Here is a 15,328-nt window from a genome sequence, read left to right on the forward strand (position 1 = left end):
GGACTTTGGGAGATAAGAGAAATAAACAATGTGGAAGATGGGATCAATTCTATTCTAACAGCGTATCATCATCTATGCCCAGGGTAATATCTAACATCCACCCGCAAATGCACAACAACGTTCAAACGCTCGCTATGCAACACACAACGCTCTACCCAACCCTCACGCACCCATCCTCGAAGCCCACCAAACCATCCGCCGGAAATACTGCGCAGCAAAACTCTCCGTGTAAAACGAATGCTGCGAGCTATGATCCGCCACAAGATTATGCGCCAGCTCATGACACAGCGTAATATACCAATACGAGCACGCCTCGACCTTGCCCTCAGGCGACGCCATGCCAGCCAAATGCAGCTGCACAAAGTAGCGCAGATTGCAAAAGATGCTGCCGTTGGTGTTGAAGGCGATGGAGGCCCCGGCGTCGTCGTGGAAGATGTTGAGCCGCGAGGTGGGGAGGGAGAAGATGGCGGCGACTTCGGTGAGGATGAAGACGAAGTTGGCGAGGGCGTCGGCGTGGGTGGTGAGGAAAGCGGTGGGGTCGGGATTGTGGCGGTGGAGGAAGAGTTTGATGCTGTTGCTTAGGTCGGCGACGAAGACGAGGTTGTTGCCCGGCTTGTTGTCGCAGTAGGAGGCCGTTTCCTTGACGGTGGTCGTCTGCGGGGGGGAGAAGAGGGTCGAAGAGTTGTAGGGTCTGCAGGCGCTGATGGCTGCTTCGAGATTGCGTTGGAGATCTCGGGGCGAGGTCACTTGTTCCGTGCCTGGGCCAGCACTGTTCGGGTCGCGCGCATCATATGGCGGAGGCACATCTTGCGAGCCGTTGGTGAGCAGGTTCTGCATTTGCTGTTGAGCGGCGGTATTGCCGGCATTCATGCCGAGGTGCTTGCTGATCGAATTGAAGATGTTGCCTCGCTTCCCCCGGCTCGATGCTGGAGGTGAATCGGAAAATGCGCCGGGGATGGACAAAGCGCGCTCCGGCGTTTCGACATCACTCGTCTGCTCTTGGCCCGACACACCATTCGTGAGAGCCGGTTGAGTCGGAGGTGGAAGTGCCACAGCTCGTGCCTTTACCTCTTCCTCCGCCAGCCGCTTCTGCTCCTCCTCACGCTTCCTACGCTCGCTATCAGCAATGCGGGACTCGGCGGCCTTTGCCCTCAAAATGCGATCGACATTGTAGCCTTTCGCCTTTAACCGCCTCAAATCGCTCTCCATCAGCATTTCGAGTGCGAGGTAATCCTGCTGACGCGGCCGCTTGAGCAACAGGCTCATCAACGCTCTGCTGACCTCGTAAAGATCATATTTGGCAGTGATGAACAGCGTAGCCTCTCGCTTCGACTCCCTGTGCAAAGCAGCCGTCCGCTTCTCGACAAATTGCAGGCGGTACCCCTTGAGACGTCGCGTGACTTGCAGAAATTCTGTCGCTTTGACGGTCAAATTCTGCTCCAGCCACTTCGCATCGTGTCGGATAACATCGGCAGTGTGGTCGTAGAGAAACAGCCGCGACCGTTCGACAATGAGCTTCTGCAGCAGCGATGCCCCGGACTGGTCTCGCAATGGATTCCCCATCCGCTGATCATCCTCAACGAGCTTGCTCAGCCATGGCGTCTCAAGCGAAGCATACAGACTCTCCAAAAGCTCCTCCTGCGGCGCAACAAGTAGACTCGATTGGAAGATGCGATAGGTGGCGAAGTCATCCAGCAACACCATTCCAGGCGCAGCGGCCAGCGAATACTCCTTGATGAACATCTCCTCGTCTTCAAGCTCGCGCACTTTCTCATCATCACCGGCTGGCAGATTCGAAACTTGCTTCTCCGCAAGCAGGCACGGCGAAGACTTGAGTTGCTGCCAAAGGCTCTTATCCTTCTTCAGCGTCGCCGCGCTCTCCGCAATCTTCCTCAAAATCTGCAAGTACTTCTCGTGACCAAGCGTCTCCAGCAGTCGTGCGGGCTGCCGGACAAGCATACTCGCTATCTCCGTCGCGCTCGGCTCATGCTTCGACCCAACCCGTAGCAAGAATGTATTGGCCTCCGCATCAAAGTCCACGAAGTCGAAGATGTCACCGTATGTCGCGCCGTCGCCAATGAAGCACGATGTGGGCGTCACATAGCGCACAGCACTGCTGCGCTTTTCGCCTCCTGATCGCTGGAGTATCGGAACGATAGGCGCGTTCCCCAATCGGTCAGTCAAATTGCCACGAGGCGGTAACTCGTTGAGTCGACCTGCAAAATACCCATACAGCGCCTTTGCACTTGCATAGTCGGTCGGAGGTGTCTTGACGAGTCGTTCCACGCAAGTCTCGATAGATGGATCTGTAAGGACACCAAAGGTCTGCGAGTACTGCAGCAGGTCCTCGCGCAAGATGCGAAATCTAAGCACACCCGCCTTCGGATTGGCGAAGCACTGCGACGGCTTGGCAATCTTATTGTTACTTTCTCCTGCGAAAGGCTGGACGGGAAGGAAGGCTTTGTCGATGGCGGCGACGTTGACTTTGTTATAGCCGTTCTGGAAGTTGTTGATGATCCAGTAGTCAAGTGCGGTTCTCTGGAGGTCGCCACCGTTGGGTGCAGTGCTCAGGATATTGACGAGATCGTTGACAGAAGGATACGGATTCAGGCCGAGCATTCGCAGGAATCTGCCTTCTGGAGTCGATGGCCGGTACTGGCCTGGCCAAAACAATGCGGGTAGACCCAGTTTCTTCACCGAATCGGTCGGCTCATACAGCTCAGAAACGCGGTACAGCTTCCCTTTGTCTGTCTGATCAGCGGATTTGATCTCAGCCGTACAGATCGGCGTGTTGCGGAGCCTCTTAACATCCTCTGCCGGTATGTCGTCCTTGACGCTGACCAGATACCTGATCAGATCCACGTGGCTCCACTTGCTCTCTTCGGTCGCGGATACATTGGTGGATTTGGCCATGAGCCGGTCGAACACCACGTTCAGCTCGACGGTCTTTCGCACGCCGAGAGCAGCCAGGAATTTCTCCTTCACGCCTTGCAAGCCGGTGATGGTAGGGAGGTCATCGAAGAGCTTCACGCTTGCGAAGTATGCCCGTGGTGGTATACGCATGCCCAATTTCGTCGGTATTACCGTCCTTGGGGATAGTAGAGTGACAGTGGTATCCTTTGAAGATTGCGAAAGACTGTCCCACGCCTTTGAGATGACTGGCAAGACTTGTGCGGCCACAGCCGGAGTAGTAGTCAAGCTCTGGCCGGCCCCAAATCCATATCCGTCGCTCTCAATAATCCAGCGCAGCCACGGCACAATCTGAAGCTCGTCCCAACCGATAGACTGAAGCTGTGTAGGAGATAGGCCTTTCGTGATCCGGAAAGGGATCGTGTTCGGCGGTGTCGGCATCTCTGCAGGTATCTTCGCCACGTTGACGAAGCCGGTGATCTGGCCAAGTTGCAAAACTGGGCTGGCCGACAGATTCACAAACTCCTCGCGGATACTCGCCACCGTGCCATCGAAAAGGGTCTGCACAACGCTGGCGTCAAAGTCCCCTCTCGCAACCTTCGAGCATGCCCATTTCACCAGCTCCGTTACTTGCTTTTCAGTGAGCGCCTGCGCTTCGAGTTCTTTCTTGATGTCGCCGGTGGTGATGTCGGACAGCAGACCGAATTCTCGCAGTTTCGTCACAAACTGGTTCGACTTCTCCATCACTTCGTCCGGCACGACCGGAATGCCTTCCACGAAGCTCAGATCTTCGGTCGCGACGCGGACCATCTGGCTGGGCAAGACGCCACGAGTGGAGAGAACGTCGATGCTGGCCTTCTGGTTGCACATCCAGAAGGCCTCTTCAATGTAGTCGCCCACCTTGCTCGACGGAGTGGATTCATCGAAGTTGTATTGCTTGTAGGTGTGGATTGCTGAAGGCAAGACGGAAGTCACATCTTCTTTTGTAATCTTCTTCCTGCCGTCTGCAGATGCAATGCGATCGAGCTTCGCTTTCAACTCGGACATGTCGCCTGTATATGCTATTCGACAAGCGATACCAGCCACGCGCAGCATTTCCACGTTCCAATCACGCACGTATCTGGCATTGAGATCAATGCTCTCTCGTTCGACGGTGGGTATGACAGATGGGGCCGAAATGTGAGCGAGAAGGCCGGTTGTTTGAGCAGTCGGAAAGCCGATGAAGATCTTGCCATTCTTCGTGGGAAGGACAGACGCGAATATTTCGCTAGCTTTCTTTGCGCCAGCGCCAGAGATGGTCGACATCGACGCAGAACTCTCGTCGTAGGACGAAGTGAGAATGGCGATGCGTGTCTGCTTCGGAGGTGGCTTCTTCGTCGCGCGTTCCAGCTCCTGCGCCAGCTGCTTGCTTATGAACGTATGCACGTTGACTGTGCTTATTCGCAGAAAGACAGTCGCTGTGCTAATACCGGTCAAGTCTTCCACGAGGGCTCGTTGCAACGCCTCCTCTTCCTTGCGTGCCCTCTGTGTTGCTGCATTGGTGCTGGAAGGCGCACCACTAGTGAGCTTTGCGAACCAGCCGCGAAGTGAGCTCGACGATGCGCTTTCTTGCTGTACAGCTGCAGCAACGTTGACGGGTTGGGGGACCTTTCGATCCCACCCCACCACATTCATCCACTGCGCATCGATTTGCGCATTCTGGTATTCGACGTCCGAGATCTTCATCAGGCCGTCTCTCGTCTTAGGGTTAACTTCCTTCGGTATGCTGACCTTGGCGGCCGGTGCGATCTTCTTCGTCAACGTGAGGACATTCCAATCGTCGAGGTACAACTGTATGGTATGTAGTCCGACGAAGGTCAAGCTTGTCGCCAAGAACTGACACAGACTGAGAAGTGGCGGGACCGGCGTGCTCTGACTTCGATAGTCGAGGAGGAAGGTAGTGCCCTTCTGCACCTGCTCCTCCGGGAGTTTGCCTCTCCTCGTGAATAGACTGTCCTTCTTCCAGTAAAATGCCATGGTCTCTTTCCCTGATGATACAAAAGGCGACTCGCAGTCTGCAAAGACACTGTAGAAGCCCACTCCGAACGCCCCAATCTTGGTCTCATCCGGGTTGCCCTCTGCTATCCTCTTCAACCGTTGCCAGTCGTTCTCGTTGAACAAATCGCCATCGTTGCTCACCAGGAGCGTCTTGACGGTATGGTGTAGTAGGACGTGTTTGAGCCTTTCGGAAGGGTCTTGGCTCTGAGGGAGGGGAACGGTGGAGGAGGGCGAGGTCTCGAATCGGATGGTAACGTTGGTTGCCTGTGCGTCGGCCGCATTCTGGATGAGTTCGCGAAGAGTAGTCCACTCGCCGGAGTATCGCGCGAGGACCTTGTCGATCAGTGCTCTTGTGTTGACGGTGACTGCCTCTTCATCCTCGTGCGAGATCATCGTCTGCTCGCGCAGACGGGCGTAGTTCGTCGACGCCATGTCGGATGGATCTGCGGCTTCCTACACCATGTTGAAAGAAGGAGGATGCGCAAAACGAACAAGGAAATGTACAGGTGGCCAAGAGGGACAAAAAGGGAAAGGTGACAAGGAGGTGTGCCTCGATAGAATGTTCTGGTGTCTCAGGGACGGGGAGTGGTGTGAGGTGGCGATGATTTGTTGCCGCATGCCATTTTAGGCCTCTGCAAGCACATGCACGTCACGTCCTCAGGCTCCAGGAAACTCACGCGTGGCTCCGCCCGGGACGGGCCGCGGGAGCATGCGCCGCACGTCACACGCCTTGAACTTCACTTTTTTAGAGTTTCCGCCATCGCGGGCTGTCAAAGCTTCCCGACCCGAGTTCGTTTACTTTGGCCCGCTGGGCTGTTTACGCCTGCTCTCTTGCTGAATGTCACCCTTTCTCTCTTTCAGGCCAGGTGCATCGCAGGCAGCGACCATGTCCATCGATCCCCAGCTCATCTCGGGCCTGCTTCAGGCTACCATCGACCCGCAACGGCAACGGGAAGGTCAGTACACTCCCCACTACCACATCGAGAGTCATGGCCATGAACTAACAACTGCACGTATAGCCACGGAAAAGTTGACCGCAGAAGAAGGAAAGCCTGACTTCTCCCTCGCCGTCCTCCAGATTGTCGCGACCGACTCATATCCCCTCGGCACGCGACTCGCTGCCGCCATCTTCTTCAAGAACTTCATCCGCAGATCCTGGGTGGATGCAGATGGCAACCACAAGCTGCCGCCGAATGAGGTGGACACCATCAAGAGCGAGCTTATTGGGCTGATGGTCAAGGTGCCGTCAAACATCCAGCTGCAGCTAGGAGACGCCATCAGCATCATTGCCGACAGCGACTTCTGGGAACAGTGGGAGAGTCTCGTGGACGATTTGGTTTCCCGACTGACTCCCGATAACGCCATCGTCAACAACGGAGTCCTCACCGTCGCACACTCCATTTTCAGGCGATGGGAGCCCCTCTACCGCTCCGACGAACTCTACACCGAGATCAACCACGTCCTCTCCAAGTTCGCCCTGCCCTTCCTTCAACTATGGCAAAACACCGATCAGGCTATATCGCAGAATGCGAACAATCCCACCGCCCTCAAACCGCTGTTCGAGACGCTAGATCTCATCATGAAGTTGACCTACGATCTCTCCACGCATGATATGCCACCGCAGTTCGAAGAGCACATCGCTGCCGTTGCAGGCCTCTTACACAAGTACCTTACCTACGAGAACGCCCAGCTCAACACGGATTCCGACGACGAACCCGGGCCTTTGGAGGTCGTTCGTGCGGACGTGTTTCGTGTGCTCGTGTTGTACACGAAGAAGTACGAGGAGGAGTTCCGGCCACATCTGGGTCAATTCGTGGGAAGCTCGTGGAACATGCTCACGGCGGTCGGGCCCGAGACCAAGTACGACCTGGTCGTCAGCCGAGCGTTGGACTTCCTCACCACCGTTGCGAGTATACGACAGCATGCAGAGAATTTCAATAACCCGGACGTCCTCGCGCAAGTGACGGAGAAGGTGGTCATCCCGAACTTGTCGTTGAGGGAGTCAGACATCGAGCAGTTCGAGGACGAGCCAATCGAGTTCATCCGCAAGGATCTGGAGGGCTCCGACGATGACACGCGGCGGCGTGGTGCCACCAACTTCCTCAAGAAGCTCATGGAGCAGTTCGAGAAGCCGGTCACGGACTGCGTCTCGCATTACGTTACCCATTTCTTGGCGGAATATGCAAAAGATAAAGCGAACAACTGGAAAGCTAAGGACACCGCCGTTCATTTGTTCTCCTCTATTGCGGCAAAGGGTGCGTCCACTGCGGCCAAGGGCGTTTTGAGTGTCAACCCGAACGTGGACGTCCTCGACTTCTTCCAGAAGAACATTGCCGAAGACCTGACCAAGGCGGATGCATCTCCCTTGCTGGTGGTCGATGCCATCAAGTACCTCTACATCTTCCGAAGCATCCTTTCTGCCCAGAATTGGCAAGCTGCTTTTCCTTTGCTGGTGCAGCAACTCAACTCCTCCAACTACGTCGTCTACACATACGCCGCCATCGCGGTCGATCGAGCGCTCTACCTGACCGACGATCAGCGACAACCAATCATCCCTCGAGAGTCCATCGTGCCGCTGTCAAAGGACCTGCTGCAGCACCTCTTCAAGCTCATCACCAAGGAGTCCAAGCCGGAGAAGGTGCAAGAGAATGAGTTCCTAATGAAGTGTGTGATGCGGGTTCTCATCGTCATCCGAGAAGGCGTGGAGCCCATTGCCGATATGGTGCTGGCCAATCTCGTCAACATCACCAAAGTGATTCGGCACAACCCTTCCAACCCAGGCTTTTGCTATTACCATTTTGAATCCCTCGGCGCCCTCATCCGATTCGCTGGACCATTGCAGCCAGAGAAACTGGAGTCGACCCTCTTTCCAACTTTCATGGAGGTGCTCCAACAAGGCACGGCGGAGGAGTTCAATCCTTACATCTTCCAGCTGTACGCCGCTCTGGCCGCCGTTCAACCTGCTGGAACGCTCTCTACCAACTTTAGGGACCTGATTGGGCCCGTCCTCACGCCGTCGATGTGGGATAGCAAGGGCAACGTTCCCGCACTGACTCGACTGCTAATCACTCTGCTTCCACCCGGCGCGGAACACATTGCCGCCTCGAATCAAACCGAAAAGATCCTCATCATCTTCCAGAAACTCATCAGCATTAAGGCGTACGACACGCACGCCATGGATCTCATCGAGGCCGTCATCGCCGCCTTCCCACCTACCGCGCTGGAAACCTACTGGGTCCCGATGCTGCAACTCATGTTCACGCGCCTCTCCAACGCCAAAACAGAGACCTTCACCATCCGCTTTGTGCGCTTCTACCACCTCGTTTCCGCCCTGGTCAACCGCGGCCTGGGCGCCGACTTCTTCATCAGCATCGCCGACCGCGTGCAAGAGAACATCTTCACCCCCATCTACACCACCATCATCCTCCCCGACACGCAGAAAATCACCCGCCCGTTCGACCGCAAAACCGCCGTCATCTCCCTCACCCGCACCCTCGCCGACTCCCAGGCTTTCGTCGACCGCTACTCCAAACGCGGCTGGACAATCACCTGCCAAGCTCTGCTGGAACTCCTCATCAACCCTCCCGTCCCGCAGACTGCCAACGACCACATTATCGAAGACCGCGATGTAGATGAGCTCGGCTTCGGCGCGGCTTTCACGCAGCTCAACACGTGCAAGCAGCCGCCTCGTGACCCTTTCCCGGACGTGCAGGATGTCAAGGCGTGGGTGGGCGTTACTCTGCGCGAGGCGGATCAAAGGCATAGTGGGAGGATTGAGCGGTTTGTGGGGGAGAAGTTGGATCCGCAGGGAAGAGAGGCTTTGGGACAAGTCATGGCTGCGCAGGGATGAGAGGGTTTGCGAGAGAAAGGCGAGGGGATGTGTCTGTCTCTACCGTCTCTGATACCCCGATGGCAAAAAAAGCATACAAAAGTTTACCTCCCCCCCCAAATCCCCTTGGTGATTCCGGTAGATAGGACATAGAAGATGAATTCGATGACATGTAAAAGGCACGCGTCTTCCCTTTCCTTCTCGTCTACATGTATCCGCCATCGCCCAACGAATGCGCCGAACGGGCGCATCTCCGCGACATCGTATCCTCCACTCGCCAACCCCTAAACCAAAACATCAAGAGTCGTCCGACGGAGATGTGCCAAATTATACCGTTGACCGTCAGCAAACAGACGAATTCACCCCTTGATCCCGCTTGCAGCCTTGCAGCGCAGATGGCCGCATTCCCGTAACGTCAACATTCAGTATCTGGCGCCTCCTATGCTAGAAGCCCAATTTTCGGCCAACGGAGATGTGCCGTGTTGTACCTTGCACCGTCAGCCAACGAGCAAGTTCGACATTTGGTTTGCACGTGGGTTTTGTTGCCTGGATGGTCGGCTCCCCGAACCGTTGATTGCAATGTTGGGTGAACGGGCTAGACCAGAATCTCGAGCGGCGGCCGGCGGGGATGTGCCATATTGTGCCTTTGACCGTCGGCTGAGCGAGGAATCCAGTGCTTGTGCTTCCGAGGACTGCCTGGATGGCTGGCTCTCCGAGCTGCTGTCGACTGCGAAGGTTCGCGGGTATAGGAATGAGGTCGAGGTTTTCATATCGGGGAGAACTGTGCGAGTTGGTGATTCCGGACATCCGTCAAACCCATACCTGATTCTATCTTCCATTCAAAGTGCCTCTATAGGTAACTACATATCTATCTCACCACCACAAGAAATTCACACAAACAACCCCTCAACATCCTGCACGCCCAAAAGCCGACAAACACCCCCCTCGCAAACCTGCACCATCTCCCGCCGCCCATCCAAGTCCTTCAGCAACTCATTCCGCCCCCTCAGCCACGCGCTCCCCTCCCCATCCCCCACCCGCGAAAGCGTATAACCAGGCGTCAAACTGGCCTTCCAAGCCCTCAGCAAAGCCTGCACAGCCGGCCCGTCGCCTACAACGGTAATGCCCTTCACCCCACACTTGGCCGCCACGACGCCGCCCATCATTCCCGAGAATAAACCGGGGTGCTGGCCGATTTCGACTTCGAAAGTCGCGACAGTCTGCTTGGCGCGAGTGGCGTAGCTGTCGTCGTTGAGGAGGGAAGCGAGGCGGAAGAGGTTGCTGGCGGAGACGCCGTTGGTGCTGGGCTCGGCGTTGTCCATGCCGTCTTTGGCGCGGATGAGGATGTCGGGTTGGTTGGCGGGGGTGGAGAAGAAGGCGTGCTTCTCCGCGTCCCAGAATTGGCGCAGCTGCGCTTGTTGCAGCGTGTCGGCGAAGGAGAGCCAGGCGTCGTTGAACGTCGCTTCGTACAGGTCTATGAGGCCCGAGATGAGGAAGGCGTAGTCGTCTGCGAAGCCCGGTGTTTCGCCCGGCCCTTCGCGGTAGACGCGGCGGAGGGTGTTGGTTGTGGAGTCGAAGAGGTGTTGCTGGATGCAGGTGACTGCTTTTTCTGCTGCGGAGATGTAGGAGGGGGTGGAGAGGGCGGCGCCGGCGCGGGCGAGGCCGCCGATTGCGAGCCCGTTCCAGGCTGTCACAATTTTGTCGTCGAGGGCGGGACGGGGTCGGTTCTTCTCCCGATGGGCGAGGAGTTTCTGCCGGCCGTCTTGGATCATGCGCTTGACCTGGTCCTCGCCGAGGCCGGTCTCTTTCGCTAGATCTGGGATTTCGTATTTCACGCAGAGAGTGTTTTGCCCGACGAGTTCGCCTTGTGCGTCGAAGCGCGGATCGATGTTGCCGTCGGGTCGCACATCCCAGTATTTCGAGCATATCTCGACTTCCTGCTCGGATAGGATGGCTTTGAACTCGTCCATTGTCCAGACGTAGTATGCGCCTTCTGTTTTGTGCTTGTCGATAGGTGTTGAGTAGGAGTCGGCGTCTTCGGAAGCATTGATGCCTCCCAAAGAAGACAGCATAGGCTCAGTAGTCATATATTTCGCGACGTCGTGAGCTGCTTCGAGGAAAGAGTCGGCTTTTGTGGCCAGCCAGGCATCGAGATAGAGCGGTAGAAGCTGGGCGTTGTCGTAGAGCCTGGTGGGTAAAGGTTAGCAATGGTTGAGATGTCAGAAGCAGAGCGGACATACATCTTCTCGAAATGCGGCAGACTCCAATCCTTGGTGACGGAGTACCTCGCAAAGCCATGTCCCAGCTGGTCCTTGATTCCACCCTTCCACATGCGCTCCAACGTCAGGACGGCCATGGCGCGAGCCTGCACACACTCCTCCTCGCCCACCACCTCTCGCACTTCAGGCGCATACGAGCCCAAACGCAGCAAATGCGCCATATGCGTCGGCGTCGGGAATTTGGGCGCCGCACTGAACCCGCCGTAAATCGAATCAAACCTCCCCTTCCAATAGACATACGACTCGTCCAGCAGATCCAAGTCCAGCTCATCCGTCGCCTCCGTTTGTCCCTTCTCCCTCAGATTCCCCTCTTGCGCAAACTCCCTTAATTGCTCAATAATCCGCTTCCCATTCTCCCGCACCCGCCCCTCCTGCTCCTTCCACACCTCCGCCAACTTGACCAGTATCTGCTCAAACCCCGTCCCCATGCGCGCCCGCTCACTCCCCGGCCCAGGCCAATACGTGCCCCCAAAAACCGGCTCCAACTCCGGCGTGACAAACACGTTCAACGGCCAACCCCCACCCCCACTCGTCGCTTGCAGAAAGTCCATATACTGGCGATCAATGTCCGGGCGCTCCTCCCGATCGATCTTGACGGGGATGAAGTGCTCGTTCAGCAGCTGCGCGATGCGCGGGTCGGCGAACGACTCGTGCGCCATCACGTGACACCAGTGGCAGGCGGAGTACCCGATGCTGACGAAGAGCAGGCGGTTCGTTTGTTTGGCGAGGGCGAGCGTTTCGGGGGACCAGAGTTGCCAGGCGGTGGGGTTGGAGGCGTGCGAGCGGACGTAGGGGCTTTTGCTGTCGGCGCAGCGGTTGGTGAGGGAGACGACGCGGGAGGCGCTGCTGGTCATTTTGGCGAGGTGGGAGGGGGTGGAGGGGTGGAGGGGGAGGGTGGATGTCGTTGGGGATGTAAGGCTGTGCCGCGGGGGAGGAGGTGGGATTGCTCTGGAGTGGAGGAGGCGGTGGCTGGACGCAATGATTCTAGAAGGGGCTCGAGGAGTTCCGGAGAAGCATCGTCGGCGTAGCACGTGTTGCATCAAGGGTCGAGATAGATGTGGGTGCAAGAGTTAGGTCGGGGTGTCAGCGGTTGAGTAAGGCAGAAGCCATTCCGGGCGCCGAGCGATTAAAAGTCAGGGTCCTGGGCAACGGCAACCCCACGCAGCCCGTTCTGTAGAAGGCACGTCATCGCCGATAGAAGATGGGGTCAGATTAGATAACACGGACACAGTCCTGGTCTTTTTTGAGTTCTGACCCGGCACGTTGGTCGGAAGGATGTGAGACACCCGAAAGGCAATCGTAAAGCATCGCCGCAGTGACCAGCGCTTATTCGGACAGTAAAGACGAGGCGTCGACGATGGAACCAGGAACAGAGAAGGATCACAGTCACAGTCGAATTTGCCATTTCAATGACCAGCTAGATAACTACATGAATCTGTCCGGCAGGTTCGATGCAATCGCAGCGTGAATCTCGGCGCGTGGCAGGCGCCCATCGTTGGGGAATTGGAGAAAGCAGATCGCGATTAAAAGCCGCGTCGATCAAAGCCCATCGCAGAACGAAAGAGTAAAAGCTGTCATCGACGCAATCACAGACCCGTGTTCCATTGTGCAGTCGGCTGGCCGAGCGGCTCGCCGATGTTCTTGCCGTAAGCGCCTTCGACATTGCCTGCAGGAATCAGTCAGCTTTGTCGTCGAACACCATCATCCGTAGTCAAAACTTACCAGGGCCGCCATAGTTGCAGACGGTGAAGTAGGGAGCGACATCACTGCCCACACCAGAAAGACCTTGCCCGGAGCAGTCTTGGGTGGCGCATCCGACGGTGCTGGTAGCCTTCCACACAATCTGCGAGAAATGGCCCCAGTGCTCAAAGTTGACCATGGATGGCTGGGCCTGGTCGTATAGCCCGTTGAACCAGTTGACCTCGCCGTTGTAGAAGAGATCGGTAATGATGGCCGAGATGTTGTCGGATTTGACACCGGCAGCAATGTTCTGGCCGTAACCACCGCCACCCGTAGCGCTGCGCATCGTTAGTGAATAGACGGGCGAGAAGGGACTGGTCCAGGGAACTTACGTGTTGTGCGCATAGACACAGGAGCTGGCAATCTGGGCAGCAATGGAAGCCAAGTTGTCATCCCAGGTCACGTCCGAGGCGGAGTGGTTGGCACGGTGGATGTTGTGGTGGTAGACGGCGATCTCTTGGTAGTCGGTAGGCGTCGCACCTGGGTTCTGCGTAGGAGTGGAGCCACCGCCATTGGACGGAGAGCTCGGCGCGGAGGTGGGAGCGGACTGCGTGGGAGCGAAATGCGGGGCGGTGTTGGTGTTGGTTGAAGGTTGCTGAGTGCTGGGCTTGGTGGACGGGAAAATGTTGGAAGTCGTGGAAGGGGTGGTCTGGGGAGGCTCCTCTCCATGGTGGTGGTGACGGTGATGGCGGTGGTCCCCGAAGCCGAACCTCTGGTTACCACCCGTCGGGGCGGAACCTTCAGGCAGAGTAACGGTAACGTAGTCGGTCACGGTGATGACGTCGATGTCCGTGGTGGTGACGAGAGCACGCTTCTCCTCATGCTTGTTGAAGGGCACGGCTAGCGCGCTGGCGACCAAGGCCGCGGCGACGAATGCAGAGCGCATGGTGAATGAGATGTCCTTGAAGTGAAAGTGACGGGAGGACAAGAAGGGGCGAGATGCGTGTGCTGGGGATCGCAGATCCGGTTGAAAGGCGAAAGAGACTGTGTGTGACTGGAAGGGATGGTTAGCGAGTGATGCGACGTTGCGTGGACATTATATAGGAAGATGGGCAACGACGTGTGCGTAAAAAGACGTGCCGCGAGGTGTTGTTGTGGTTGTGGGCGAGGTACGTAGAGGGCTCATGCTCGTGTATGCAAGGTCTCAGCTGGACCATGGATGGGACTTACAGTACTTTCCGGCTGGCGGAGGCTCGACCTTGACTCGGCAGTGAGGCGACTGCGTGGCGCTGGTGGGTTTGGATTCTTCAAATGAATGTGGTTGCAGCAAGCTGCAAGTCGAAGGAGTGTTGGAAGAGAAGGTGGTGGTGGTGCAGAGGACGAAAGGCGTTCAGGTGGACGTGGGTGGTGAAGAGAAGGAGGACGAAGGAAGGGAGGGTGGAAGGCGACAAAAGCCCAGGAGCTGCGTTTCGTGTTCGTGGGGGGAGATTGAGTTTCGGGCGACTAGGTCCAGCCTGGCGTTTCAAACTTGGGAAGGTGCGGAGCTCTCCGGGGGGAGGAAGGTGCGGGAGGTGTTAAGGTTGCTAGCGGCCGCTGCAAACGCTGGCGGCGATCGCCCCCTGGACACTGCAAGGCTGCTCCACTCGCGGCGCCTTTGCTGGAGATTGAGTCGGGAGCGGCCAGTCACAGCGCGTTCATGCGTCGTCGGATGGAAACGTCGATTACGTGGGTGGCACAGTGAAACACAAACGGTGCGCGCTCACAAACGGGCGAGGGGGGGCACGCGGAGGTATTTGAGGCCATGCCGGCTTCTGCTCCCTTGCGGCATGCGCGCTTTGTTCAGTCGTTGTGGAAACATACAAAGGCCCTGGAATGCTGCTTGCGGTCTGCCAACACCTTGTCCTAATGTCTCCCCCTGCGCCCAGGCACCGGTACTTGGCCGAGGGAGCACCACCCCTGCTTTGTGTACCTCCGTTTGCGGTCAGGGAGCACGCGCACGCGTGCCCATCACGTGTACCCGTCTTGTCTCATTTTACTAGCCAAGCGCCAAACTCTTCAGTATCCGCTCCTGCCCTTGGCGTTACGCGACCCATCCAAGAGTCGAAACCCGCGTACCTGCAGCATGCAAAGGACGGAGATGAAAGGGAAGGGCGAGGCTCAAGGCCCGAAAGGGGCAAGCCCCAGGCACAGCCGAGCGCCCGACTCGGCGACTGGCTGGTGCGCTTGTCTCGGCACCGGGGATCGTCACGGGAGGAGCCGCGGGGAGGGATCTGAGGAGGCTGGGGTCACGACATCTCACCTCTTCCACCACCTTTCCACCACCTCCTAGCCGAGCCTTGCGGGCTTGCACCTGCACACTTGTCACAACGCCGAACGGACGCCAATGACATGCCCAGGGTTTGCTAAATCCCAGCCGGTGTCGTCGAAATTTGCCGCGCTCATTCGCATCTTCGCCGTGCTCGTGCCAATTCTTGGGACTTCTATTAATTGTCTATCGCAATTTAGATGATCATCTATGAGCAAGAGGAGGCTGGGGCTTACTCTTCTATGAGCACTCCAGAACCTCATCGCCGCAGCATCCGTAACTATATCG

At 57.0% G+C, this 15,328-nt stretch overlaps 5 protein-coding genes across 5 annotated transcripts; 2 read left to right on the plus strand and 3 right to left on the minus strand.

Annotated features, from left to right (window-relative positions):
- Nucleotides 1-36: 36 nt before the first annotated feature.
- On the minus strand, nt 37-5,559 carry BDY17DRAFT_305555 (uncharacterized protein). The gene has a single exon (XM_033734886.1). The coding sequence runs from the start codon at nt 5,377-5,379 to the stop codon at nt 163-165; it is 5,217 nt and encodes a 1,738-aa protein (XP_033585212.1). The 5' UTR covers nt 5,380-5,559; the 3' UTR covers nt 37-162.
- Nucleotides 5,560-5,833: 274 nt separating this feature from the next.
- On the plus strand, nt 5,834-8,797 carry BDY17DRAFT_258171 (CAS/CSE protein; the record flags this gene model as incomplete). Its single annotated transcript, XM_033731751.1, has 2 exons — nt 5,834-5,903; nt 5,967-8,797. 2 exons carry the CDS (start codon nt 5,834-5,836, stop codon nt 8,795-8,797), a joined length of 2,901 nt encoding a protein of 966 aa, XP_033585213.1.
- Nucleotides 8,798-8,957: 160 nt separating this feature from the next.
- BDY17DRAFT_305557 (uncharacterized protein) lies at nt 8,958-9,533 on the plus strand. The gene has a single exon (XM_033734887.1). It carries the CDS (start codon nt 8,986-8,988, stop codon nt 9,187-9,189), a length of 204 nt encoding a protein of 67 aa, XP_033585214.1. The 5' UTR covers nt 8,958-8,985; the 3' UTR covers nt 9,190-9,533.
- A 133-nt stretch (nt 9,534-9,666) lies between these two features.
- BDY17DRAFT_328174 (uncharacterized protein) lies at nt 9,667-11,909 on the minus strand (the record flags this gene model as incomplete). The annotated part of the gene is made up of 2 exons (XM_033737805.1): nt 9,667-10,963; nt 11,017-11,909. 2 exons carry the CDS (start codon nt 11,907-11,909, stop codon nt 9,667-9,669), a joined length of 2,190 nt encoding a protein of 729 aa, XP_033585215.1.
- A 525-nt stretch (nt 11,910-12,434) lies between these two features.
- On the minus strand, nt 12,435-13,988 carry BDY17DRAFT_305561 (CAP domain-containing protein). Its single transcript, XM_033734888.1, has 3 exons — nt 13,128-13,988; nt 12,778-13,073; nt 12,435-12,721 (listed from the first exon to the last, which is right to left on the minus strand). Exons 1-3 carry the CDS (start codon nt 13,679-13,681, stop codon nt 12,642-12,644), a joined length of 930 nt encoding a protein of 309 aa, XP_033585216.1. The 5' UTR covers nt 13,682-13,988; the 3' UTR covers nt 12,435-12,641.
- Nucleotides 13,989-15,328: the final 1,340 nt, after the last annotated feature.

Source organism: Neohortaea acidophila (assembly GCF_010093505.1).
Source record: "Neohortaea acidophila strain CBS 113389 unplaced genomic scaffold BDY17scaffold_13, whole genome shotgun sequence".
Taxonomy (NCBI): domain Eukaryota; kingdom Fungi; phylum Ascomycota; class Dothideomycetes; order Mycosphaerellales; family Teratosphaeriaceae; genus Neohortaea; species Neohortaea acidophila.

Bases quoted from the DNA above. Each gene is read 5' to 3' on its own strand.
- BDY17DRAFT_305555 (XM_033734886.1), bottom strand. From the start codon at position 5,379: ATGGCGTCGACGAACTACGCCCGTCTGCGCGAGCAGACGATGATCTCG.
- BDY17DRAFT_305557 (XM_033734887.1), top strand. From the start codon at position 8,986: ATGTATCCGCCATCGCCCAACGAATGCGCCGAACGGGCGCATCTCCGC.
- BDY17DRAFT_305561 (XM_033734888.1), bottom strand. From the start codon at position 13,681: ATGCGCTCTGCATTCGTCGCCGCGGCCTTGGTCGCCAGCGCGCTAGCC. The intron at 13,074-13,127 runs GTAAGTTCCCTG...AACGATGCGCAG, and splicing joins TGTGTCTATGCGCACAACAC to CGCTACGGGTGGCGGTGGTT. The intron at 12,722-12,777 runs GTAAGTTTTGAC...TGATTCCTGCAG, and splicing joins CTGCAACTATGGCGGCCCTG to GCAATGTCGAAGGCGCTTAC.